Source organism: Semicossyphus pulcher, unplaced genomic scaffold (assembly GCF_022749685.1).
Source record: "Semicossyphus pulcher isolate SPU_LCO1_2020_fin unplaced genomic scaffold, fSemPul1.0.p SCAF_12, whole genome shotgun sequence".
Lineage (NCBI taxonomy): Eukaryota > Metazoa > Chordata > Actinopteri > Labriformes > Labridae > Semicossyphus > Semicossyphus pulcher.
In genome coordinates this window covers 20,694,032-20,721,431 of record NW_027211626.1, presented here as the reverse complement: position 1 = coordinate 20,721,431, position 27,400 = coordinate 20,694,032, and the positions used below count along the sequence as shown (strand labels likewise).

At 39.9% G+C, this 27,400-nt stretch overlaps 1 protein-coding gene across 1 annotated transcript; it reads right to left on the bottom strand.

The window, feature by feature from the left end:
• Positions 1-1,597: 1,597 nt before the first annotated feature.
• On the bottom strand, positions 1,598-23,565 carry LOC138588312 (high-affinity choline transporter 1-like). The gene is made up of 9 exons (XM_069658351.1): positions 23,533-23,565; positions 18,683-19,019; positions 17,740-17,853; positions 12,609-12,764; positions 10,438-10,586; positions 7,936-8,079; positions 4,289-4,442; positions 2,773-2,990; positions 1,598-2,647 (listed from the first exon to the last, which is right to left on the bottom strand). The coding sequence occupies exons 2-9, from the start codon at positions 18,864-18,866 to the stop codon at positions 2,096-2,098; spliced, it is 1,671 nt and encodes a 556-aa protein (XP_069514452.1). The 5' UTR covers positions 18,867-19,019; positions 23,533-23,565; the 3' UTR covers positions 1,598-2,095.
• Between the last annotated feature and the right edge of the window lie 3,835 nt (positions 23,566-27,400).

Here is a 27,400-nt window from a genome sequence, read left to right as displayed (position 1 = left end):
ACGCAGACATCAAGAGGCAGGGGGAGGGGGGGAAGGGGGGAGGCGGGGACAGTCCAGGACATCTGTCACTGTCCTGGCATGCCGCACAGTCCCATGCTGAATTATCAAGCAGAGGGTGGTTATTTTTGTGCGTCATCGTAAGCTTGTAGGACACACGTGGAGTCGTGTTTAGTCGTGTGGACAGAAGATTTTTTAATATGTGACCCTTTATATCAGTTTTAAAGATTTGGGGGAGACGGACTAAGGCCTCTGAGACTTCTTTTTCAAGACAATAAAACATAATGTGCATGAGTAAAGAAAAGAATAGTCCTGACAAAGACAGGAGGTGAATTTTAAACTAACTGTAGTGCTGGGTTTTCCTCTATTTAATCTGTTTCGCTTAGGTTTTAGTACACCACAATTAAATCATTTGGCCTTGTTAAAGCAGTCCTGCTGGTTTAAAAGAAATCCTTTACAGCAACATGCTGAAACCAATTAACCTTAAAATAACAGCTTTAAAGGGGGACATATTTTAGCTATGCAATCAATTTTCTATTATTCAACTGTGTTTTTGAAAACATGGCGGCTCTAGGATCGGTTATTCTGCCTTATATGTTCGAGCCAGAATCGCCGGGAGGTGTCGGAATAGTAAGTTGAGATCCTGAAGACTTGACTACAAGCGAGTACAAGAAGGCAGCCTGAGGTGAACGACGGTGAATGACAAAAGCAAGGTTCTTCGTAGAAACCTGCAGCTGTTCTGAACGGCCCATTTCAGAGGCGACCTTTTTAAGAATGTCATTCTGGAAAAACACGGAATAATGCAGTTTTAACTTTTTCACTGTGAACAATAAACACCCAAATATGTATAACCCATGCTTTATATATATGAATATCCATTTAAAAGATATGGCCCCGTTAAAAACAAAACACCTCGGGTTACTGCTCTTATCGGGCATTTTCAGTGTTGCACTATGTATTTGCATAATGTGTTCTTAAAGCGTGGATGAATAATCTTATCTTAGCCTACCTGTATTAAATTACTTTTAATGATATCTATCTTGAAAAATAATCCTAAAATGAGTTTCCTCAGTGGCGTCTGGTCTCAGCTTTAGAGATAAGGTGAGGACATTTGGAGGGAGCTCAGAGTCTTTTGCTCCTTCCTGTCAAAATGAGGTGGTTCAGGCATCGGATCAGGAGGCCTCGTTCAACTGGTTGGAGAACACTGGGTACATCCAGAACACACTGGAGAGGTTATACAGTATGAATGGACTACATGTCACATTCACCCATTCACACGCTCATTCACACTGATGGCAATGACCTAAGTGCCAATCAGGATCTACTGTATAGGCATTCATACCCGATGGCTATGCCTTCAGGAGCAATTTGGGGTTCAGTGTTTTGCCCAAGGACACTTTGACATGTGACTGTAGCAGTCAGGGATCCAACCGCCAACCTTCCAATTGAGAGACGACCGACTCTACCACTGACCCCACAGCCGCCACGCACACACCTTTAGATCCCCCAGGAGGATCTGGAAAACACTGCTGGAGGGAAGGATGTTTGGAATACTTCTCCTATCCTAATGACACCAGATTAGAGGAAGAAAATAGACGAATGGATGGAAAAGTCATTATTATTTATTGCTTGTGATCTCAGTCTGAGTCTTTTACTTTAACGTGCCAGGAAATACCAAGTGTGAGCTGATATTTTATTGTATTTTAGATTTTTTTTTTTCCAATAAAGTCGACCTGGACCATGCACACAGAAGTTACAGTAAGCCCACATCAAAACGTATCTGTTAGATAGCTGCGTCAAGATCTGCTTCAAGATGATAGGACCTCACCACAGGTTTCCTTTAATGGTTTCCTATAAATACTTTGCACCTTTAGCATTCTCAAACAATATTATACAATAATAATAACAACAACAATAATAATAATAACAATATAAAACCATAGGTGTGATGTTTTTTTCAATTTATGGTATGTATAAAAGTATACAAAAATTCAAAATATTCTGTACTAGTAAAAGTATGTTATGTATGTTATTACACATTAAATACATTTGTTCTTTAAGTCCATACTGATGAAAAATATATTTAAAAAAATATCTCTTAACATGTTGATTCTAACATAGGTTCACACACCTCATTGTTCTCGTTCTGTTCTTTCAAGTTCTCCTCCTTAGTGTCATATTTGGCGTCATCTTGTGGCTGTGTTGAGTACTGAGCTTTCACATGAAAAAAGTCCAGTTTCTCTGGAATCAGGCCTCTGTTGAAGAGCACAGACGCCAGGTAGGAGAACAACAAGATGGACACCACGGCTGACAGCATGCAGATGGTCCTGATCGGCGAGCGCTGGATGTAAACACCATTTACCAGAGTGCATCCTGGGAATTTCAGAACAGGTGGAATCCGAAGCAGTGGCTCCCCGCACAACACCCGCAGGAGCATGCCTACCGCGCAGCCGAGGACCGCTCCGTAACCGTTTGAGATCCTGAAGAAGAGGACGCAGACGAGCTGCGGCAGCATCAGGGTGTAGGTGAGGTCCGATCGAAGCATCCAGATCATCAGGACGCTGTTGTCCAGGAAGGTGAGAGATGTACCGGCCAAGCCCACGACCACAACAGAGATCTTGATCACCCACTGGATCTCCGTCTCCGACGCCTAGAGAGAGGAAAACAAAAAACTATGAGAACCAGTTGTGTTGAGGGTTCTTTTTTGAACGCCCACCTTTTTTCTTTTTCCAAATAAGATGATTTGAAATGTCAAACTGTCCTCCTTTTCCTTACCTGTGGCCTCAGGATGTTCCTATAGATGTTGGAGGTGAAGATGGAGGCTGCAGACAGTAAGGCGGAGTCAGTGGATGACATGACAGCGGCGGCCACCGCTCCAATACCAATGATGGAGATGTAGGTTGGGGTAAGGTGCTGCAGGACGATGGGTAGGATGAGTCCCATCTCCCCACGTTCAATTGGAGACGCAGGACCGTAAGAGGTCAAGTTCCAGTCTGAGGATGAAGACAGTTAGACAAACAGGTGAGAAGAACGACACGTAAAAACACGCACAAGCATGCAGACGAGCGATCAAATGTAAGATTAAAAAGTCTGGTTAAAAGCAGTCAGGATGGGAACCGTTTTTATTGATACCGGCTTTGATACCTATACTGCTTATCGATGCCGATACTTACTTACTCTTATTGATACTACTCTCCATTATTTGGTGCAAAAAATAAAGACATATCTTTATTAGGGTGTGTGATAATGTGCCTCTGGAATGGGGTTGGTAACTTGGGTTAACATTTACAGTACATGTAGTAACAGTAAAAATCAGAAGCAATACAAAAATAGTTTTCTGGCTGTCATGGCAACTCAAAATTCAGACTTAGGCGAGCTATCAGATACTAGCCAACCTAAACCAAGTGGACTCCACTGAAGTGAAGTAAATCTTTTACAGTAACCATGGCAACAGCTCTGTGACATTCTCCCGTTAGTTCCTGTGTTATTTCCCCTTCGTTTAGCGATGGGGAAATAACACAGGAACTAACGGGTTGCATGGGTTAAACTTGGGTGTCTGACTTCTGCTAACGTTACCCACCGCAGATGAAGCTGGGGCTGTTGCTTGTCTGACTTAGAAGTGCTAATATCATAGACTGTATAAGGCTAACATCCAAAGCTAGCTAAAAACGGTGACTGAGTAACGACAGGCTTATTTATAGGAACCACAGGTGTAACTGCTTTTTTAGTTTGGCTAATCCCATCTGCAGCATTGCTATCAGAGCCACCGGGACTCGGAGGCTGCACTGTGGATGTACTAGCAGTAACGCTAGCAACAACCTTTAGCATTAGCAGCTTTGCTAAAGCCGTCAAACACCCCACACTGCTTCAGATTGATAGGCTGTTGAACTTGTATGTTTCGTGAGGTTGCTGGTGTTGCCCCCTTAAGCTACCTTTTTACATAAATTGCAAGAAGATGCACCAGAGTTACATTTGGTAAAGTGAGCCCGAACTATCAAACGCTTTACTAGAGACCTACTAGACTTTCTTCAGCATGAGACCAAACAATGCAACGTCATTGCCTGACGCCAGCGGTTTCATCATCACTAGGGGATGGATGCCAGCTACGTTAGAATGAAACGACTGAAATGAAACAACATTAAATAGACAGAATGTTAACTTTAAATACCGACAGGAGCACCATTTCTCCATTAGCTTATTGGTACTTTCGGTACCAACCAATCACGTACCGGTACCACAAAAAAAACCAGTTCTGGATACCCATCCCTAATCATCAGTCCCTGAATCGTACTTGTTGATGCTGCCACTGCACCGAGGATTATAGGAGGGATTCCTAATGTGGGAACGATGAACGCAGCAGCGAAGCAGGTGATCTTTGCTGTAGTTGAGGAGGCGGCTGACAGCGTCCTCTGGTGGAAATTCTGAAGACCCAAGTTCCCCAAACCCTTAAAAAGAGAGAGAGACAAAAAAAAAGAAGAAAATCATTTAGAATAGGTATATCAGAATATATTTCATACCATGGCAACCCAGTAATTTGATTGGACAAGTGGTGTTTCATGAGCGCTGTGTTAAACAACACTTGCTTATGTATCACTACGCCTCGTCTTCTAATTAGGGATGCACGATATTATGGGCACGTTATCGGTATCTGCAGACAATGGCTTGAAAATGACATATCGGCATCGTCATTTTTCTGCCGATATTTTCCAACGATAAAACAACACTTTAATTCTGCCTAAATGCTCTAAGACTCCCTAAAAAAGCTTGACGTAATACTACGACATTAACTCGGCACCACGCCTCTTCCATCAAGCGCGAAGAAGGGTGCAAGATGTGGTATGGCATTTTCTCAAAATGTTCGAAACGGACAGCAAGGATGATTTCATGTTATGTATTTGTTCTGTGCAATAGGTAAAATTTGCCCTAGTTGTGGCTATTGCCAGGATTGTCAGAGCATCATCCAAGCCTGTCTAAGTTTGAATATTACAGTTTTATTTGACAGAAAATGTTACATACAAATAAATATGGCATTTTGTACATAACATAGTTTGAAAAAGTAATTTTCTTATATTGTCCAGTGAATGTGTACATTTTAAAAAGCACTGTATTATGTTATTTCTGCCATCTGCCAGTGGGCCACTACAATAAGAGTAGGCATGATATCAATTCCACTACAGGGGAGACTTGCCTAATATATCGGTATCGAAATCGGCAATCGGCAAAAAGGGCTGGAAAATATCAGCATTTTGGATATCGGCAAAAAATCTAATATCCCTAGTTCTAATTATCGTCAAAAAACATCACAGCAAACTATCTCTTCTAGATTGATCAATCATACAGGCCACCAAAGCAACTGTCAACAGATTCCTATTTCACTGGTTACAAGATAAATAAAAAAAGGTACAGATACATGTACAAATATACATGTTAGGGATGGGCATTTGAAGGCATATCATTATTCGAATACTTTAAAAAAAAAAAAGATATCCAGTTAACCTCACTACAAAAAAAGAAAGTGTAGCACACTCATAATGTTGCCTGAAGCGGACCAACCTCTGGGTCAGAGGGTGGGACCCCCAGGCCCCACGCTCAGTGGTGGCCCCCTAACAAGCTACGTCACAGCCAAAGGTCCCTATCGTACACCCGGCGCACTGCGCTATTTTTCACCCAACGCAGTCTGTCTCTGCTATTTAAAGGGTGCATTAGTAAGATTGGCATACATCGGTGAGTCATCACAACGCGAGTCTCTGTTACTCACACAGGGACGCACAGCAGCGCTCTTCCTCATAAGGTAAAAACAGTGTATTTGCTGACACAGTTAATGAACTGCGCAGCTGTGCCGGGTATGTTTTTTCTTTATTTATTGTATACATGGGTGTACAGGTTTAATCAACAATATGTGATTGATGTAGTTGATGAATAATATTTAATGTACTTTAGGCAAGACAATACTCATGTCATTTAGAATATTCGAATATCCATGCCCATCCCTAATACACATACATATACAAAGTGTACAAATAACAAAGTAGCTTGTCTGCAGTACATACAGACATACACAAAGTAGCAGATTGTAGAAATTGTAGATTGAATACACAAAAAAATATTAATCAGCTGTAGCTTAATACCTTTTACTGCTATATGCTGCTCGTAGAGCTGTTGTAGTAAAGCAATATCACACTTGAGGTTGTGCTGTTGAACTGAATATCAGTACAGCTGTGCCTTTGTCACACAGACAGTACAACCTTGAGTGTGATATTGCTTCAGTATCATAGCAGCAAAAACAAGGAGCAGAATTTGTGATGAAAGTAAAAACGGATTGTTCAATGCATCACCAAACCTAATGAGTTATTATCAAGTCCAGAGCTTTATGTAAATGTAATCTTTCTGTATTAAATTTGAAAAAATAATTTGTGTTTATTTTTCCTGGATCAGTCAAGTCAAGCAACACAGTCTTTAAGAACATAAAATGACCAAAACCTCTTCACACCGCCTCGCGCTCTGTTGGCACATAATGTGTTAAAATGATGTGCTGACACATGGAAACAATGCAAAGTGCACAAGAGAGAAGTTCTTACACGTGGTTAACATTGTAAAGAGTAGCAGTTTGGTAGGCGCCAAAAGAACTTGTAGTGCTGACATGTAATTTTAACATGTTTTATGTCACTACCATGCAATGTGGTGTTGAAGGATTAGTATAACCCTAGGTGGGACCAGGTTAGATAAGTACCTTATAGTTGCTGTGATGGAAAACTGAGAGGTAAAGCTGCAGGAGACCTGGATGCCTTATGCAGAAGTATGCATTTAAGCTCGATGGAGGAGAACTGAATGAGCAGAAGCAGCATACACTGTGTTGTGCCAAGGTTACCGTCTGAAGGGGAGCATTTATCCCTGCACTAAGCACTGAGATACACGGCGTGTCTAAATAAGGCTATTCTTCATCCAGCATAAGATGTGTAAAGATTCTGTTTGATCTTGGATTCTTAACAAGGAGTTATGCTCACCAAAGTTATCCTGAGTCACATTGTATGCCTTCAGGCCACATTCAGTGCAGGTCAAAGAGGAGACAGTGTATCATTGTGGAGTCTGGGGCAAAGACAGGCAGAGCTGGAGACAAAGAGCTGAAATATTGCTCTGAAAGAGACAGGCTGTGGCCTTCTACTTTTTAAATCTGCAACTTAAAGTGACCTGGAGAATCAATGTGTCATATTACCTCATATCACCATCGATTAAAAACTCGATGCTTGCATCTGTGTTTAAATTCAATTAAGTCACAGCTGTAAAACAGGCTACATTGTTTACAATGTCCAGAAGAAGCAATATTTTTTGATCTGAAATGAAGAGAGGCGTGTTTGATGATTCTGGAAATACTTCAGTCCTGTGGTGAGAAAAACTCTGGAGGACATCTTTTGGCAAAACAAATGATAAGCTCTATTACCTAAATCTAAAAGGCACAAAATGGAGCAGGAGCAGCTCCGTCATCCTCTCCTCAAAACCTCCACCTCCTGACGAGCTCTCAGGAATGCTGCGAGATAAAGTCCTTTTACCTTTCCCACCTAAGCTTATTAAAAGATTTAGCTAGACCTCTTTAAAGAGCGTCATGCTGTTCTCAACTGCAAGTTTATGAAGTTATAAAAACGTAATCTAGCTTTGAAAGTGGAGGGATTCACATTTCTGAAGGTGCTGTGCAAACATGAAACCTAAGGACAATGTTTGTGCAACACCTGCGGTGCAGTCCACTTCATTGCACAAGAGAGATCACAGCGAATGCGTGCATCCCAAAGTCAAAGTTGGATCCTGTCCAGTCCAAACCTGAAACTCGATAGCTGTCCATGATCTAATATAACAGTGAGGCAGAGGACATCCTTGCTGGCGTCCTTGACCAAACCTCACCTTAATCACACATCGAATCTTTCTTGAGAACCCTTAAAGACTTACCAGAAGTAGAAAGTTATCGATCCATCTCCAGGCTCTGTCTGCCTCCAAGGTACCGACCCAAGGAGACTGGAAGGTGGAGTTGAAAGCTGTCTCAGTGATGTCCACCACAGCAGGACTCATCATGGCGAATGGCACGCACAGCCACTAAGAAAAAGCAAAGACCGTTAGCACACTGCTACGGTACTGTTACAACAAGCCCTCCTGACCAACAATAACGGGAAAATGTGAGCTGGATCTAATGTGACACCACCAATTACAAGAAGTTCCCATTAAGTTCACCCTATGGACTGAATATAACAAGTGGACGTGGCCAACTGTGATGTAACCCTTTGGTTTGTGGCCTTATGCGTTGAAGTTTAGCATTTTGGCCATAGCCATCTTGTTTTTGGTGCCAGAAGTGACAAGATTTACACATTGCCACACCTTTATCCTGGTTGATAGTTCCCCAAGGTTATGACTTGTCAATTAATTATAGGTAGCTAGGCCTTAGAGCATAAACTGCTATATCGTCTATTTTACTGTGAATGGGACCCTAAATATGCAGAGTGAACCGCATGCTGTATTAAAGAAATAAAATGTTTACAGAGGAGACAAATCAGGTAAGAAGTAGGCTCATTTTATCATCTACATTCTGATTTTTCTAATTTTTTCTCATAGACTTTCTCAGTCGGACTTCTTTCGCAAACCGTGAAGTCGCCCCCTGCTGGCCATTAGAAAGAAAGCAGGTTTAAGACACTTCGGTAATAGTTTCACTTTTGAAACCAAGAGGCTAAGTCCACTTCTTTATATAAAGTCTATGGTTTATTTACAAAGAATCACATTATTTGTATTCTTCATTCAATTAACCCCGAATAGATTAAAGGTTCTCGGGTGTGTAGACAAACTTATACAGGTCGCCTTTTTGTTCAGTGTGCAATTATAAAGATGGACAAACACACTCACATTCGCACATCAGTTTACAGTTCACCTGACTGGCATGTGTTCAGATGACACATGCTAACCACTGAGCCATCGTCGCACCATCTAAGACTTTTCCTGGACACCTAAAGATGAAATCATTAGGGCACACAACGGCTAAAAAACAGAGTTTTACTCCAAAATAATTATTTAAAATTAGTGAAATGTTCATTCATAGCTTCTTAATAGCATAAACTTCTACTTCTAAATGAAATGGCTAAACCTCCTAACATAAATATACAAATTAGTAAAACATTTTCAGAAATAGTTTTTGCTTTATTTCCAAGAGTTAGAGGAGAAGATAAAGAAGACTTAAAGTGAGCCAAGTTTACGCTAGCTACAATAAGTGAAAATTACAGGAAAAGCTAAATGCTAAAACTGTACTGAACTAATTTTTTTCGACAGTACAAGTGAAGAAGAAATATTTACATATAGCTCGCTAACATTAGCCACAAAGTAAGCTAATAGGCTACTAGTTATACCAGAATAAGTGGCTATGGTAGCAAAACTCCTGAATGTATTAAAGCGAGCTAGAGTGTGTTTTATAGTGTGGAAATTCAACTATTTATTTAATAAACAAGGACGTGTTTTATCTGTATTTTCAAAAGTTACATATTTAAGTACTGGCGGCAATTAGCCTAGCTAGCAAGTGCCTTGTTAACTCACAAATAAACACACAAATTGTGGTTTGACAGGAAGGTGTTTGTTGTTACTTTATATTGCTGAACAACAGCTGGCCGAGGTAACTTCTTTTGTCACCTTAAAGGAACATGCCAGGCATCCAGCAGAAACTATGGTTGCAATGATGTAGCCTACTTCATTCAGCGATTTAGAAAGAATAAGGTAGAATTAGATTTAAAAGTAGAATTAAAACCAAAATTAACACAAAGGTTAAATAAACGACAAACTATTTTTTGCTTTCAAAAATCGTGTGATTGTAACAACCCCAAGGGTTTGGAACTCTTACAGGAGAAAAGGTAGTTCTGGGATCACCTTCTCAGGGTGTGGAACCTGCAGATAAAGTAAGCATGTTCTGACCGGACCTGAACTTACATCTTAAAATATTTGGGGTTCTTATAATATGTTTCTTTGCTTTTGTTGTCTTGTGTTAAGCACTTTGAATAGTCTTGTTGCTGAAATGTGCAACATAAATAAACTTGCCTTGCTTGGTGGGTAAATAACCTGTTATTCCCCAAAGAATAGATTCAGAATGTTCCCACCCAAAAGATTTGCTTTTCTGTTAACACAAGCAAGATGCATCATGTTTAAATAGTTTTGGTGGGTTGTTCTTTGGTCCATCTATGATTATGGACGGGGCCAGTCGAGCTGTTTTTGATGCTTTCAATTGTTATGCTTAGCTTGGCTAAAACACGCTCGAATCAAAAAACATGAGAGTAGTGTCAATATTTTGATCTAATTCTCAGAAAGAAAGCAAATTAGTGAATGTCTTAAAATGCTGAACTTATTCTGTAATGTCTCTTCAGAACCGGTTACCCCCAGGACAGCCAGGGAATAGAATAGGACACCTGGAAAGCACTAACTCACCAGGCTAATGAAGATGAGGATGAGCTGTATGATGTCTGTGTAGGCTACAGAGTAGAGACCTCCCAGCAGGGTGTATGTGATGGCCACAGCAGCAGAGATCCAGATGCTTACAGTGTAGGACAAGTCCAGGATCACACTCATAGTTACACCTGTTAAATGCACGCACATTAGTGTTTTAAACACACTGTCTATATAGACTCAATTACACATTTCAGATCCTTTTGAGGACTTAAAATCAACATACTGACCCATAAATAAACCCTAGAAATCAGCTGTCTTATTTGGACAGTTGGACAGAAATACAGCTACCACCTCTTGTTTATATAATTATACTGTTTTAGGTGGAGTGAATCCAGAAAAGGAATCTGGGACTTGGATGAGCAAGGCGGGATTTCTTATCCTTATTTAATCTTTGTCTTTCAAAGGAACTACAGGTAGTTTTTTATTAGCTTTGGAGCCACTTTGACAAACGCTGAATACCTGATTTGGATTTTGCTGTTGCTGGAAACGAGGGAAGCAGCATGATTCTCGAATATTTCAATAGTCACTAATTCATTAAAAAATGAAAAGTTCAAGCAATTATTATCTCATCTAAAAAATATCTTTATTCTTGTTTTTTCGGTGCCTGGTTGTAATGCAGTACTATGGCCAGACGGTGGCTGTAGCGCTTATGAGAGCTGTTTGCTAACCAACATTAAAGTGGTAATCTCGACGATTTCAGTTTTGTTCTCTTTGGCGGCACCTATGGCGATAAATGTCTTCGAATAATGATCGAATAGTTCCCAAGTGAATATCGAATAGTATTTTTGCTTGAAAAGCCCTGTCCACAATCATATGCAATTCTGTTACGCAATCTAATCTATACAATCATATTTTGTATCTCCGTACGTCCCTACTGTAAATGCATTGATTGTCGCTGTTTATAAAGCTTATAAAAAGGTGCAGATGTCATTTGGTAACAATCGATCGCTCGTTTTGATTGCTACGTCATTAATAACGTCCCTCGTGCACACGCGGCTCACGTGCTGTTTTGAATTGCGAGAGAAAATATTTAACTTTTGTAACTTAATGAAACAGACTGCTGACGAAGGCAGTCAACAAAGCAGACAGAGAGACAGACAGATAGAGGGGGCGGGGCCAGCAGCTGTGCAGAGAGCAGAGGTGCTGGTGTGTTGGGGGAGTGAAGCAAAGCAAAGTGATCAGATTAAAGTAGATTGTGAATTAAAACTTAATACAGTGAAGAAAAGAGTACAATTAGAGTGCGGCCGTCTACATGTTATGTGCTTCTCACAGAAATCATTAATATATGCGAGGGCAACACGTTTGTGTACTGCGCCACCTGAAAATGAGTCCGGGTTGTCCGACGTCAAAATATAGTTCCGCCTGCTACATTTTCCAAACGAAAAAAAAAACACACAGGAGCGGTGGCGCGCCCCCCACAGTTTGAGAATCACTGTCCTAAACCATTAAAGGCTTTAGATGTATATATAGAAGTAGAGCCTATAAATTATAGAAGATCCTTAAGTATTCATGGGAAGTAAGAAGAACTAACAGGGCTTGTGTGTTAACAGTTCAGTGTTGCCTGAACAACACTGGATTTTTGAGGCTGGTATTGATGTAGGAGATTTTAAAGTGAGTTGTTTTATTTATTTTTTTACATAAAAGGCCAAACTGCCAAAAAGACAGTTGTTAATGTATTTTTTAAAAGAGTTGTGAGAAAGATATATATTAAGCTGGACTTTTTACAGTTATAAATAACTGGTCTCTGCATGACCAATCTATGTAAGAGGGACATTGTTCTAAATGGCCTCATAAGATTTTTCATTTCGTTATTGCAACTTTTTAACACAAAAAAACAACTTGACTTGTTGCAGACAGCCGGGAAACTGATAAGAGAAAACAGAATTCTGTTAAATTTTCTGTACCACAGTAATTCATAACTATGCTGCTGTTTTTGTTTATTTACCATCACATTATTGACCCAGCAGTCCTGTGGTTACTAGTGTGAATTAAGGTCGTGCTAGAGTTATTTCAGACCAACTGTACAATTAGACAAAGGCTTGTGTTTCACTCAACACCTCAGCAGTGGGCTACGATCAACAGCTGCTCCGCTGCCAGAGTCAACGTACGAGTATCAGATGCATCACACCCACACAGAGAGACATTCTTACCTAATCCTATGAGTGTTCCCGTCACCCACATAATCTCTGATATGAGTGAAGCCAGCGAGAGAGCGGCCGTCGGTACTTTTCCATATTTGATCTGGAAGGGATCCATCATGGTCACATATTTATTGTCCCTCATCGGCTCGGCGAAGAAGAGGCCACCTAAAAGATGAAACAGGGAATAGAGAAAGACTTAGGTTTTTCAGCCTTTTAATGTGTGATAGACATTTACCTTTAGCTGAACACTTAATAGATTTCTTCATGAAATACTCGAATTCTTCTCCTTAAATGGCCCCTCTAGTAGCTAGTAGATAAAATTAGATGAAATATTTTGGGTCTTCACAGGAAAGTGATATGCCAAACAGATCCTGATGCAGCTTACCTCGATTTAGACAGAACATGCCGTTCTCAAACATGAACACAAAATAAAGTTTTGCCAGGGTAATCTTTTCAAGGGTTCCTTTTTTAAAAAAAAAAAAGTGTTAAACTGACAAAAAAAAAATACACAAGGTAGAAAGAAAAGATTTTGGAGTCGTGAATTTTTTATTTAAGGCTCATTAATAGGCTGTATATAAGAAGTTGGACCTCGCCACTTGGTTTCAAAGATGAAGCCAATGCTGCGGTGCCTTACACATGCATTCTTTCTAATGCCCAGCAGGGGGAGACTCCACTGACTGCTAAAAGAAGTACAACTGTATGGAATCACCATTATGCTACCTCATTCGGTGATAGATAGTGACTTAACATCCAGCGGAAACTATGGTTGCATTGATGTAGCCTACTTCATTCAGCGATTTAGAAAGAATAAGGTAGATTTAGATTTAAAAGTAGAATTAAAACCAAAATTAACACAAAAGGTTAAATAAACAACAAACTGTTTTTTGCTTTCAAAAATCGTGTGATTGTAAAAACCCCAAGGGTTTGGAACTCTTACAGGAGAAAAGGTAGTTCTGGGATCACCTTCTCAGGGTGTGGAACCTGCAGATTAAGCATGTTCTGACCGGACCTGAACTTACATCTTAAAATATTTGGGGTTTTTATCATATGATTCTTTGCTTTTGTTGTCTTGTGTTAAGCACTTTGAATAGTCTTGTTGCTGAAATGTGCAACATAAATAAACTTGCCTTGCCTTGCCTTGCTTGGCGGGTAAATAACCTGTTATTCCCCAAAGAACAGATTCAGAATGTTCCCACCCAAAAGATTAGCTTTTCTGTTAACACAAGCAAGATGCATCATGTTTAAATAGTTTTGGTGGGTTGTTCTTTGGTCTGTCTTTGATTATGGACGGGGCCAGTCGAGCTGTTTTTGATGCTTTCAATTTTTATGCTTAGCTTGGCTAAAACACGCTCGAATCAAAAAACATGAGAGTAGTGTCAATATATTGATCTAATTCTCAGAAAGATAGCAAATGAGTGAATGTCTTAAAATGCTGAACTTATTCTGTAATGTCTCTTCTGAACCTTTAACAGACATTTATTTCAATGAAAATCTGGCTGGGAACAAAAAACAAGGTGACGGCAAAAATGGCAAACTCGAGGCTTCAGAAAGGTAGTCCACAAACAAGCTGCTGACGTCATAGTGGCTGACGTCCACTTCTTTTATTCAGTCTATTGGCTAATTTTTTCAAGTGTTTAATACTCATTAAAGCCACACAGGTCAGAACACACCACTGCCCCATGATCTAAATAGGACTGACATCACTCGTCTTTATTCTGGCTAGAAATGTAAACTAGCCAAATAAAAATAGATGATATCTAAAGAGCTAAAAAATAAAATCAAAACTGTCCTGGAACATAAATTCTTTTAAATTATGTTTTGTGATCTTTTAAAGAATTTACCTCAAACTTTGTTTTGTTCCTGTTTAGTAGATGGCCCCAAAAAAAGAGGAAGTGAAAGAGATGAATATGCCGTTTTTTATCGCATTTCCCCATCTGTTATCAAGTTCCACACAGAAAGGCAAACAGTTAAGATCATTCATAGAAAAATGGATCATTTTTCTCACTTGCTTTCTAGGCCCTCCGCTGAAACCGCATTTGTGTCAGTGTAAATTCATCAGAGTTTAAGAGGATAAATCTTTCTTTTCCCAGGGGATTTTCCTGAGCAAGAGGAATGTTGCTTTTCTCCACTAATCTCCAGGCAAAGGTAAGGTAAGGGAAGGAAGTTGTGTAACCTTTTGTGTCTCCATTGATTAAAACATGTCAAAACACCTGAAAGTTTTCATATTCAAGAAGAAAATCTGTTGTCAAGTAGTGTTGCTGTACACTACGAATTTATAAGTTAATGATGCATTTCAGGAGTTAATTTATGATGAAATGTTGTAATTAACTGCTTTGGGAAAATGTATTTCTCTTAACCTGCTTAATACTTGAGTGAGTGATTTCCTATGCTTAGGAAACCTTACAGTAAAGGAATCTATAGACTCTAAACATTAGGGAGCAAGTATGTAGTTCAGACTTCCCAGTAAAAGGAAGCAGTGATCCGTAACATCCGTGGTAGAAATGAATGGATATGAGGACTATTCATGCATGGTCATGGTTAATCTGTGAGGCCTCACAGAGTCCTTCACATCTGGAATGCTTTATTATGGGAGAATTTGGCTGCCCAAAGGTACTGATCAGGTGGGACCTTGATATGTTTTAGACTCCTATGACAGTCGAGAACGTGCTGACCCTGGGTATTGTTTGCCTACTGCCAGGTGGTCTGTTTCTTCAGGGCAAAGTTACCTATGATGTTGAATGAAATGTCATGTTGTGCAGGCTTTTGTATCTGACCGACTGTGTCGATTAGTACATGATATCTGTGATATAAGGTTTTGTGTTATTTTTTCCATTCATGTAATTGAAGACTGATCAGAGGAACTTTGAGTTCATCAATGATGTTTAAAATAACTCATTTGACCCCGATGATAAGAAAATAATCTCTTTACTTTTGGTAGATTGTGAAAGTTAAAGCTGCTGTGAGGAACTTTTTGTGTCGATTTTAGCGCCCCCTGTGGACAAAGTGGTACCCTCTTTGCTGATTTTGTTCTGTACATGCTTAAAGGAGCAATTTGCGCCTAGAAAAAGCCACTGTCAGTCAAAGCTGGTGTTCTCTGTAATCAACAGAAGCAATCATATTTGAAATTGGCGCCATAGCTTTGGAGAAAGTAGTACAAACACACCCTTCCTCTGAAAGAAAAATAGCCCAGCGAGAGACGCTGGAGTGAAATACTACCGTTTTCCAGTCAAGGACATTAATCGCTGCAGGCAATGGCCCGGAAAAGAATCAGAAATACGTCAAGAATATACCGGTGGATCATCCAAAAAATCTTCAGGTCTGCAGTCTACATTTCAAACCTGACGATTTTGAACGAGACATGACATCGGAGACGGGCGTCCTAGATTGAGGAAGAGTGGATTAGCGAGCTCCCTGGCCTCCGCCAGATGACACGTTTTACGTAGTTTTTTCCAGGGCCCATTAGAGAAGCTGATAGCATCCTCCAAAGCACAGATTGAAATTGCATTTTTTTTCTACCATAATAGCATTAGCTCCCCATAGGTTGAAAATCGGCCCTCTAAGTGGTGTTTTTTTCACAGAAAATCTCATCCTGCTTTCTTTAACAGTCATCTGTATCACTCTCACACTTAAAATGGTTGCCCTGGAAAATGTAAACAAAGACAGCGTTCAGTCAATTCGTCTGGCACTTACCCTCCACCAGCAGTTTCAGGCATTAAAAATATCTATATAGAAATAATCAATCTAGTTGCTGCTGGGCTGGTTTGCTTTTGTAGCTCATATAGTCATTAGAAGTCATTTCAGTCTCATAACCAGCAAAAAAACTCCTCACAGGAGCTTTAAGTTGCCTTGTTCATCAAACCTCCACCCTTCCTAAACTGGATTGTAGGGTTAAACCACCATCATGTTACTTCTGCCTACTGTCCGAGTGCTCAACTCTGTCTTCTAGATTCTAGATATTTTGTTTAATCATAGACTTGTTTTGGTCTTACTTTGGTATTACTCACCAGATGACAGTCTTGGTTGACAGTCTTGCTTGACTCAAGTTTTTTCTTTTGTTTTCAGCCTTGCTGCTCTAGATTTAGTTCTCAATAGAGATGCAAAAGTCCTTTTTATTCACAAGAGCAGGTAATAGTAATGTTCCATATTATGTCTTTGCCATGTAACCAGAAAACATTGTCATTTTAGAGGTGTTATTTATGCAAAAATAAGAAGAACAGTGTCCTTCTTATGCAGTCTTTGCATTATTGTGCAAGAATATCGTATTTAGAATATAGGTGTATATCTTTGTCAAAGCAGTAGACTTTATTTTTACCCAATAATCCAGTGTGTCGTCAAAAGTTTCCTGTTTTTGGAAGGTTTAAGACTTTTCTTTCCAACACAACTGTACTGAGTTATGGGAAACCTCACTTCAAATAACAGGAAGACAACATGGAGCATGTTTACGTGCTCATTAGTCCTGGTTTTGATCTTAACAAGGATGTGATGTTCACACAGATCATGGGAAAATGGGTTATTTATATCCCTGTATGCATAATCAAAACAGTAAACATGTTTCTAATCCTCTGTATGTGATTGTGTCTTCATTTCTGACCATCTCAGTTCTATTATCTGTACCAACAGAGGATATTCAGGAACCCGGATACAGTGTTTACATGCCACAGTATCCTGGTTTCTATTGGAGCAATCCAGGTAGCATGCAGGTTTCTCTAAACCAGCTTAAGATGTGTACATGCAAAACACATAACAAGGATTCCTCAACAGCCTGATTACAAGCAAGATACTGGTGTCTGTGTCTTGGGTGCTTTTTTGTTTCTTTTGCACGTTTTGTCTTGATATCAAAGCTCATCAGATTTGGACTTTTGCTCCTGAGAAACGACATGCTAATTCTGTTTTACTAATATGGACAGTCTACTGCACAAACTTTACATTTCCCAATGCTTGTCATAGGGATCAAAGAACAACAAAGATTTCTCTCTATGTTTTATCCGGCCACTGTGGCGTGTGTGTAATAAGCATTACAGTCTCGGGGGCCCACTATGGCTTTACACTTTTTCCTTAATCCAGTGAAAATGAAACCACTGACCCCAGACTGCTCCGCTCTGCCTCTCACCGTTACAGGACTTTAAAAGGAAATTCTCACCGATAATGAAACACATAGTTGCTGCGATTGGCATCACAGCCCAGATCAGTCCCATGGAGGGGTTGTACACTGCCTCCGCTGTGCCCACGATGAATCCACCTCCAACCCATGTAGCTGTAACACACACACCCAAACACACAAACACACACGAAGATATGACAAACACACAGAGGACAGTAGCAGGAAGGTTAGCCGCAGCTACTCTTGCCAAACTCGCACATGCCTGTAACCTGATATGAAGAACCAGCCGGTCTACTGTAACTTTAATAAGAAATTAAAATTGAATAGGAATTTACTGTAAATTTAATGACCAATTACTTTAAAACATCCTTGTCCTTAAAGTTGTTTCATCCTGTGAGCTGCAAAAAAAGGGATTTGGTCTGAGGGTCAGTTATAAATTATGAAAGATGTGGATGTGCATGAGGATAAAGCAGTTTTAAAAATATTCACTGACCCAATTTCCTGCTGTTTCTCCTGTATGTGACTCAGCTTGTTTTAAACAGTATTAAGTTCCTCTTTTTTCTCTGTCCCTTTCTGAACGCTTTCTATTTTTTGTCATGATGCATCAAAAAATATACGAAAAATTATTAGAATTAAAATCATGTTAACATTTGCATCTATATTTCTGTTAAATCACGGGAAAAAACCCAGACATATTCATGAAGATTTTTTTTTCGCCTACCAATGTTGATCATTCGGCACGTTAGGTTGCTGTTATAAAATTGTGCACGTTATGTTTTCTCTTTTTTATTATATTTTTAATATATGGTTTAAAGATTTAACTGGAGAAACGTATTTAATGTTATAAAACATAAATGTAGATCGCACGAGCGCACATTCAATCTGATAAAACGGACACCACCTTAACATGGAATACGAGCCCGTTTCCTTTTCAGAGCACAATTAAATCGCAAGGTGACTCCATGTTGTTTCAGTTACTCGCCTGTCATGGTGAAGATGCCGACCACCAGGTTGATGCCCCGGTTGCCCAGAAGCGCCATCTCCGTCTTATCCCCCCGGCCCTTCTTCGCTTCCTTTTTGGACTTGATGGAAGCCCAGATACCGATCCCGAGGACCAGCAGGTAGAAGAACAGCATCACGGCCACGCCGGGGATGTTGAGAGCCATGATGGAGCTGCAGGATTCAGACTGAAGGAGAGAGCGTCTGCCGGGCTGCCGGGATGATACAACACATCCCTCCCTGCTGCCGCGTGAGGACTCATGGAGGAAATACACTGTGGCTCAGTGGAGGCGCGTGGAACTGCACATTACCCGCAGCAGCTATAACCGTCAAGGTGACACACATCAGTCATACACTATGCAGTTAATGTGTCTGAGTGGGTGTTTTAATATGGGTTATGTACTGTTTTTAATACTTTAAATGTGCTATTTTTCATAAATATTTAGGCCTACACGTAGTTATTTTTTCTCTGTATACAGTGTTTTTTATTTTTAGAGGCAGGCTCCGCCTATCCCCCACAGCATTCAAACCTCCTTCACAGGCACGAGGGATTTACAGCATGTATACAGCATGGCTATTTTTAAATTTTATCTCATCTGTGTCAATTTCTAATTATCACCCAACATTCTACCGTCGCTGCTTCACATTAAAAGCATTAAACGGCTCAAAAATGGGGCAACTTTTATTGTGAAAAGGTAACAGGAAAGGCGATGTATTATTCACCAAGGTCGATGGAAAGTAATCCCCCTCCCTACACAGCCTGCTGTTATCAAGGGACTAAACTTTCAATTATGTGAGATGAGGACAACTGGCAAACTCTGTTTACTAATGCCATTTAGTTTGCAAATATAGTTATTTGTAAATATAGTTTTTTAATTTATATTTATTTTTTAAATTAATCTTGATGTTATTTTTCAAAGCAATAATAATAAGACTAGATTTTATTTTTCACAAGGGGGGCTGCATATAGGGAGGAATCCCACTCAAGTATGTAAAATGAAAAACAAAACAACAAGGTTACATGAGACAAAGAAAAGATAAACACACATGCCGTTTAACATAGTAATCATGGCTCCTGTTTAACAACTTAAAGCAACATGACATCAGTATTTTAAAACTCCAGGCTGCGGCCCTGCTAATAAATCAAACATGCCATCCCTGCCTGGGATACAGGCTCTTTTATGTGTTGATACATTTCTCCTTCCTGTCAGTAAACCCTCTCATATGACTGTACTGGCAACGGACTAAAAACAAGACTGTTGTTCTTCTTCTTCAGCACACAGGTTGCTGTGTTGGATTGCGTTACAAAGTACAAGAGCTTTTATTTTTATCGCAGTGTGGAGGAACTGATGTGGTCTCTGACACGCTGAGCCGGGGGAGGCTGTGTGAGAGGGCTGCCCCTTCACAGGAAGATAAATACACTGTGTTGATAGTACTGCACACTGTAATAATAAGGCTACAGATCATCCTGAGAAATTGTGTGCATTATTGATAATTGTTGGTGTTAAATAAATAAAAAATAGGCGGTTAATATAAAAGGCCAACATAAGAAATATGCCACATTACAGGAATCAGAATGTGCAGGACTCGTGACGCCTGCAGGTTATTCAAAACTCATTACTAATAACATCATGCTGTTTTTCCCATGATGCAAAGCGCCAAGCCCGGGCCTCTTTACAGAAACAATAGCTTTGTTCATATATCTCTGAGCATCCTGCTGGTTACAGGTCAACTGAAGACCTGAACAGATTGTCTGAAAAGAGCCGAGGGGGGTTTAACGTATTAAGTTCTTAGAAAGCTCGACAAGTGAACAATGAAGCAAAAAGACAAAGCTCTGATGGGTTTGTCATGTCAAAGGAGCTGAAAGGTCAGCAGCTAATGTCTTTACAATTAATCTACCCCTGTGTATGTCCTGTCAGAGCTAATTTACAGTTTCCTTTGATTAACATTCAGGATTACACTGGCACATTAAAGACTTATCTTGGGCTTTTATTAAACATTACATATCAGAAAGTCAAGTCATCCACTTGCTGTGTTGTTACTGATCAAAGCACAGTTAGGAAAACTTACAGGGACTTTTATTTTTTCATTTAACTTTAATTATCTTCACGCTGAAATATTTCATGCAATAGGACTGTGGGAGGAAGCCAGAGTACCTTGAGGGAACCCACACATGCACAGGGAGAACATGTAAACTCCACACAGAAAGGCCCCCTTCGTCCGAACTATAGACTGTATAAAAAGATGGACGACATGACAGCTCCCTAAAAGTGAAGCCAAAACATGTCGAGCGCCCCCTGCTGACTGGCCGCAGTATAGCTCATAAAGCCCGCCTCCTCCATGTTAACAGATGGGACAAGTCAAATAAATGGTTTCTGTCATTATAGTTAGTTCTTATCATGCTGATTTATGTCTAAGTGTTCTTTTTTAATTAGTTATTTGATGCTGTAAAAAAATGTGTTCATAGATATAGCAGTGTAGATTTTCATCATCCTGGCAATATGAGCATGTGAAACACACAAAAGACTGACAACAGTATAGCTAATATAATAATATGCTTTGTTTATTTATTGCACTGCATATCAGCGTTGCATCATTGAAAAATGTTATTGTCACAGTTTAACTCATATTGGGTAGGCCTACTGTCTATACTTACAGTGGAGATGAAGATTATCTGTGCTGCTCACAGCATTGTACTACGATATTCAAAAATACTGTGTTGTAGCTAAACTGAATGTTAGTATAATATATATTCTTACATTTTCTAATGTAGTCCTAATTGTCATTACCAATGATAAATTGTTCTGTATATTTACTGTACACTATGTATAGTCTGCTATGTACTGTATGTTTCCCCTCCACTGTGCATGAGTGTTCATGAATGCTCATTTGTCTGAGCCCCACTGTCAGCATGACAAACAGCTGTTTATTGATCGTCCTTGGTTGGTAAAATTGAGCGTGTGAGGCCGACTTCATCTGCATTATTCAGTAAGTGGGCCACCACAGGAAACAGTATTCAGTGGTTCAGTTGTCAGACACTGAAGCTGACACCTTCAGTACTTAACCAGCAGGTCGCCACACTCAGCTCAGTGTCACATTCTTCCGATTACAAAGTACTTCAGATTACAAACCAGCATCCCAGCAGCACAGAGAGCTTAGAAATGTTTACCTTTTTTTTCTGGTGTCATTTTAATCTTTAAAACTTGAGAGTGAGTCTCGATAAGTTAGTGTCCATTCCACATGATACAGTATGCCAGACACGTTGGCGCTGGTTTGAATGAAACTTAAAAGTGCTCTGTTGAGTTTTCATGTAAACAACATTTCAAAACAGATTGTTACTTCCGAGCACTAGAAATGCATTTAGAAATATACATTTTACATTGTGAATTATTTATCTCCATGCATGCTGGGCAGCAGTCCTATTTTGCTGCCTTTGCCGTTTTTACCTTTCATGTTACAGCCAGCCACCAGCTGTCGATCACCAGAATAGCTTGAAACCAACGACAGGAATATGTGTCACATGTGCATGTGCATTCTTGTGCACAATACTAAGATTGCTCCTTAGCTCTACTTAGTCCCCTGGTTAACTTTATGAGGTTTAATGCATCTCCCATATTGATGTTACATGTTTTTTGTCAACATTTTAACTACAATTTTCAAAATATAGATAATTGTATCCCTTTCATGCATGAATTGCTTTTGAGCAAGCCACTAGAGTGGACCCTGTAACACATGACTTATGACTTCGCTAATGAGCACTTTTTGTTTTATTGCTTTTAATGCATAAAATAAAATATCTTAGTGATCGCTTTTGTGCTTTTATTTCTTACAACAAACACATTTCCGGTGAGTCACATGTTTACTCGGTTGGACAGCATGACTCGAAGTTTTCAATCGAAGAAGTATGAAAGTAATGAAAAACACTGTTTGCAATGCAAAAAGGTTGAACCTGGTTGAACACTGGACTTGACCCCTCAGCCTTTCCCCTCTTGAATCAGGGGGTATTTGCTCTGCTCCTGTATGCCTTTCTATCACGCTCTGCCCTTGAGCTCTACAAAATAGACACAGACAACATGGATCTAACCCGCTCAAAATATTCATACAATATTCATACAATAGTAATAATAGTTACAGTTTAATAACATAACACAGAAAAAAGTTACTCCAGAACCATAAAGTCTTAATTATAATATTAATTGTAATTGAAATGTAGCTAGCAATGCATGATGTCTAATTAAGTGGACAGATAATTAATCATAATTTTCTCCAAACATAAAGTCAATACTTGTGAATTATATTGCTCCTAAGTTGTTACTTGATGTCACAATTTTATTTTATTTTTTCTAAGTTGCAAGAGTCTTCTGGAATACAAGGTGTTCTCTTCCCGTTACGTGTTATATACGGCTGGTATGTTAACGTAATTAAACAGACGGCCAAACTCAGTTTTCACGAGCCAGGAAGCGAGCGCCTTGCTCCTTTAATGACTATCTTCATGTTTGAGAGATAAAAGTTTATGAGTGAAACTGTAATAAACAAACAACAGCAAAACTTAGAATGTTTCTTAGCTAGTATAAAAATTTTAGTGTGATTTCAACACAGCTAGCAAAAAGTGCTAGTGATAGCCATCAATACAATTGCACTTAGCATATGCTAACAAAGGTCCTACAATAGCATGTAATGTAGTGTCACATAATTGTAAATTAGCATCATGACAAACCCAGAAATAATTACTGCTAATTGAAATCTGCACGTCAAAAAACTAACACTATGCAACGATAGTAACCAAGTCACTCATTAATATAAATCAAGATATAAAACAACCAAAAAACTTACAGCCATTGCTTTCGTAGATGTAAGAAAGGCAGAAGACAAAGGAAAGGCTTTCATGGAGCACATGTCTGAACTTAAGTTCCACTTTCACTTTTGCAACAGGGCTTACAACGTCCTGTATTATTTCAAAATAAAAGTCTCTCTTACAACAAGCAATATCAATTTAAGGTATTTTTACTATCTTAAATCAGAGAGCAGAACACAAGAAATTGCAAGATATTCCTGAGCCTTACGGCATTTCTGATCTTGATTTTGAGAAATATCTTGTACACTTACAACGGCTGGCCAGTGGCTGTATGGAATGACTAACTGACGTTCACTGAAGTGGCTGATGTGAGGCCATGGGCCGGGTTCACAAAGATAGACTTTGACTATGGCTTGGATATAACAAACAGTCAGACTTCAGATAGACGTCTAAATTCATCTGTTTCACAAAGCAGTTTAGTTCTTGACTATCTTAAGCGGGACTATAGTGCAATGAATTCTGGGTAAATCACGACTTTTTTCAAACGAAAAAAATGGCTGACCAAGTAACAGCATCTAACCACTCAAGTCCGTTTACCCCAGCAAGAGTGTAAAAGCAGAAAAAAACAGTGAACAGTGTTAATCTGACCGTTGAAAGGACCATCAAAGACATTCAAAATTTGTTGCTACTGGTCAGCAGTTATCACTGATTGTTACCGTGGTAACATGGGTCTTAGAGCTGAGTTAGCCTTGGGGTAAGGTGTCTACATTTTTTGGCTTAAAATGAGTAGGTCTAACTTGCATTAGACTAATCTATGAGCAATATTATGACTGGCCTGACACTATAGACCAGTCTAAAACATCTTCGTGAAACCGGCCCATCTCAAAACCCGTGCATTTAGTGGAAAACAGCTTTTGAATAGCCGTCCACTGTAGTGATCGCTATGCGTGGAAAAAATATACAAAATATATTACATCATATTTGATCAACTCTTTGTATTTTCAGTGCAAAACATCTTGATTTGTAATGTAACAGGTTGTTAATCCTGCATATTGTTGCTGCACATCCTACAGTGAAAAACATCATGCTGCACACAGGGTCAAATGATATTGCAAAGCAACAATCTGAAGTGCTGAAACAGGACTTCACGGGTCTGTTGAACACAGTCAGTTCTCTGGATGCAGATGTGTTTATCAGTGGCCCCATACCACCGGTCAGAAAAGCAGATGAGAGATTCAGCAGGTTGCGGGCACTGAATCAGTGGCTTTCATCTGCTTGTACTGTTCATTCAGTGCACTTTATTGACAATTTCAACATTTTCTGGGAACGCAGACATCTTCTTAAATCAGATGGAATTTGCCTTAACAAGTCAGGAGTAAAACTGTTCACCTCTAACCTAGTTTACTCCTTGCATCACCCATCAGTCCTCAATGCCAAGGACAAGAGACAAGAGGAATCGGCATGGAAGGAAGACATAACATTTCACAGCAGAAGCCTTGAGGAAGAACCCTGTCTGCCCCCGCCTGAGGAGATTTCTGAACTGGAGAGACAACAGAGGCGAGAGGAGGGGACTCCACCCCCCTCCAACCCTTTCAAAAACACCTGTGCCTCACCCCCTCAAACCCCAGCCAGGTCATCCTCATCCTTCTCCCTCCTCCTCCCTTTCGGAGTTCACTGACCAGATGAAGTAGCTGGTCAATGCTGGAACTGGATGCACCCCCCAGTCCTCTCCCATAATCTCTCCCATAAACCCCGCATGGCGCCCACCTCCACCAGTTCCGCCACAGCCATTACAGCCACGATGCCCTCCCCCTCCTGCTCCTCGACGGCATCATGCACTGTCTGCCCAGCCTGATAAGGTTGAAAAGGTTGCTTGTGTTCAAAATGTACCAAGCTCAAACTGATATGTGGAGGGTCCAGGTTGTAAGGATAATGGCAGTCATGACTCCTTCCAGGATAAGCCTGGGCCCTGTATGCCAATAGGTTCCACAATTTCTGTCCTGATAGGTAATAGAAAAAGAAAGGCGATTCTACCGCGAAACAGGAAGCACTCATGTGATTCTGCAAATTTAGCAAATTTAGCATCCATTCCTTTTGAGCCACAATCTGTCCCAATCAATTGGGCAGGTAAGGCTCCTCAGACATTAAAGTAAACTATAGGCCTATATCCGATCTACCATTTTTAAGTAAGATAATCGAAAAGGCTGTCTTTCAACAGTTTTCAACACTTTTTGACAGTGAACAACTGCTTTGATGTCTTCCAGTCAGGCTTTCGACCACACCACAGCACTGAGACGGCTCTCGCAAAGGTGATTAATGACATCCGCTTAAACACAGACAGTGGCAGAGTTTCAGTCCTAGAACTACTCGATCTTAGTGCTGCATTCGACACAGTTGACCATAAGATATTACTCGACCGTCTGGAAAACTGGGTTGGACTTTCTCACACAGTAGTAAACTGTTTGGTTTTTATTTAAAGGGCAGGGACTACTTTGTGTCTATAAGTAACTTTACATCTGAGCAGACAAAGATTACATGTGGAGTTCCCCAAGGCTCCATTCTTGGGCCTCTTCTGTTTAACATCTACATGCTTCCACTGGCTCAGATTATGGAAAACAACAACATTAGTTACCATAACCATGCAGACAACACACAGATCTACATCACAATGTCATCAGGGGACCATGGCCCCATACAAGCCCTAGTTAAATGCATTGGACAAATCAATGAGTGGATGTGCCATAATTTTCTTCAGTTGAACAAAGACAAAACTGAGGTAGTTGATTATGGAGCTAAGGAGGAGCGATTAAAAGTCAGCGCACAGCTTCAATCATTAGTGACCAAGCCAGAAATCTGGGTGTAGTCATGGACTCAGACCTGAATTTTCAAAGCCACATTAAAACAATTACAAAGTCAGCCTACTACCCCCTCAAGAATATACCCAGGATTAAAAGACTTATGTCTCAGCAGGATCTAGAAAAACTGCTCCATGCATTTATCTTCAGTCGACTCGATTACTGTAACAGTGTCTTTACAGGTCTCCCTAAAAAAATCAATCAGACAACTGCAGCTGATTCAGAACGCTGCTGCTTGAGTCCTCACTAAGACCAAGAAAGTAGATCACATCACTCCAGCTCTGAGGTCTTTACACTGGCTCCCTGTCTGTCGGAGAACAGACTTCAAAGTACTACTGCTGGTTTACAAAGCGCTGAACGGTCAAGGGCCAAAATACTTTTGTGATCTGCTGACACAGTACGAACCATCCACACCGCTCAGGTCGTCAGGGACAGGTGTGCTTTCTGTCCCCAGAGTCAGAACCAAACATGGAGAAGCAGCATTCAGTTTTTATGCTCCGTATATCTGGAACAAACTTCCAGAAACATGCAGGTCTGCTGAAACACTTACTTCTTTTAAATCAAGCCTGAAGACTCACCTGTTCACGGCTGCTTTTTACTGTAGCTTTAACTCTTATCTTTTTATATTTTGGCTTCTTTTTAGCTGTTTTTAGTTTATCTTCACTTTGCTTTTTAATGTCTTGTTTTATGATGTGTTTCTTTGCTTCTGTTGTTCTGTGTAAAGCACTTGTGAATTGTCTTGTTGCTGAAATGTGCTATATAAATAAACTTGCCTTGCCTTGCCTAAACACATGAACGTGATTTAGTGAAAATTACTATATTTACCTTTGAGAGAAGAGAAGAAGTAAAGAGTATCTCTGAAAAGAAGACTTAAGTAATTACAAATGCTGGATGCAACAGCACTTGACTAAATGCACTTAGTTCAATCGATCTGGAGGACTCACACATAATGAAAATTGATGCTGGCTTTTAGTTCTTTGAATGGATCAAGCCCAGGAATTCTGGAGACTACACTTCCCATAATTCAGCTCTGCAGTGTCTTTCGTAATCC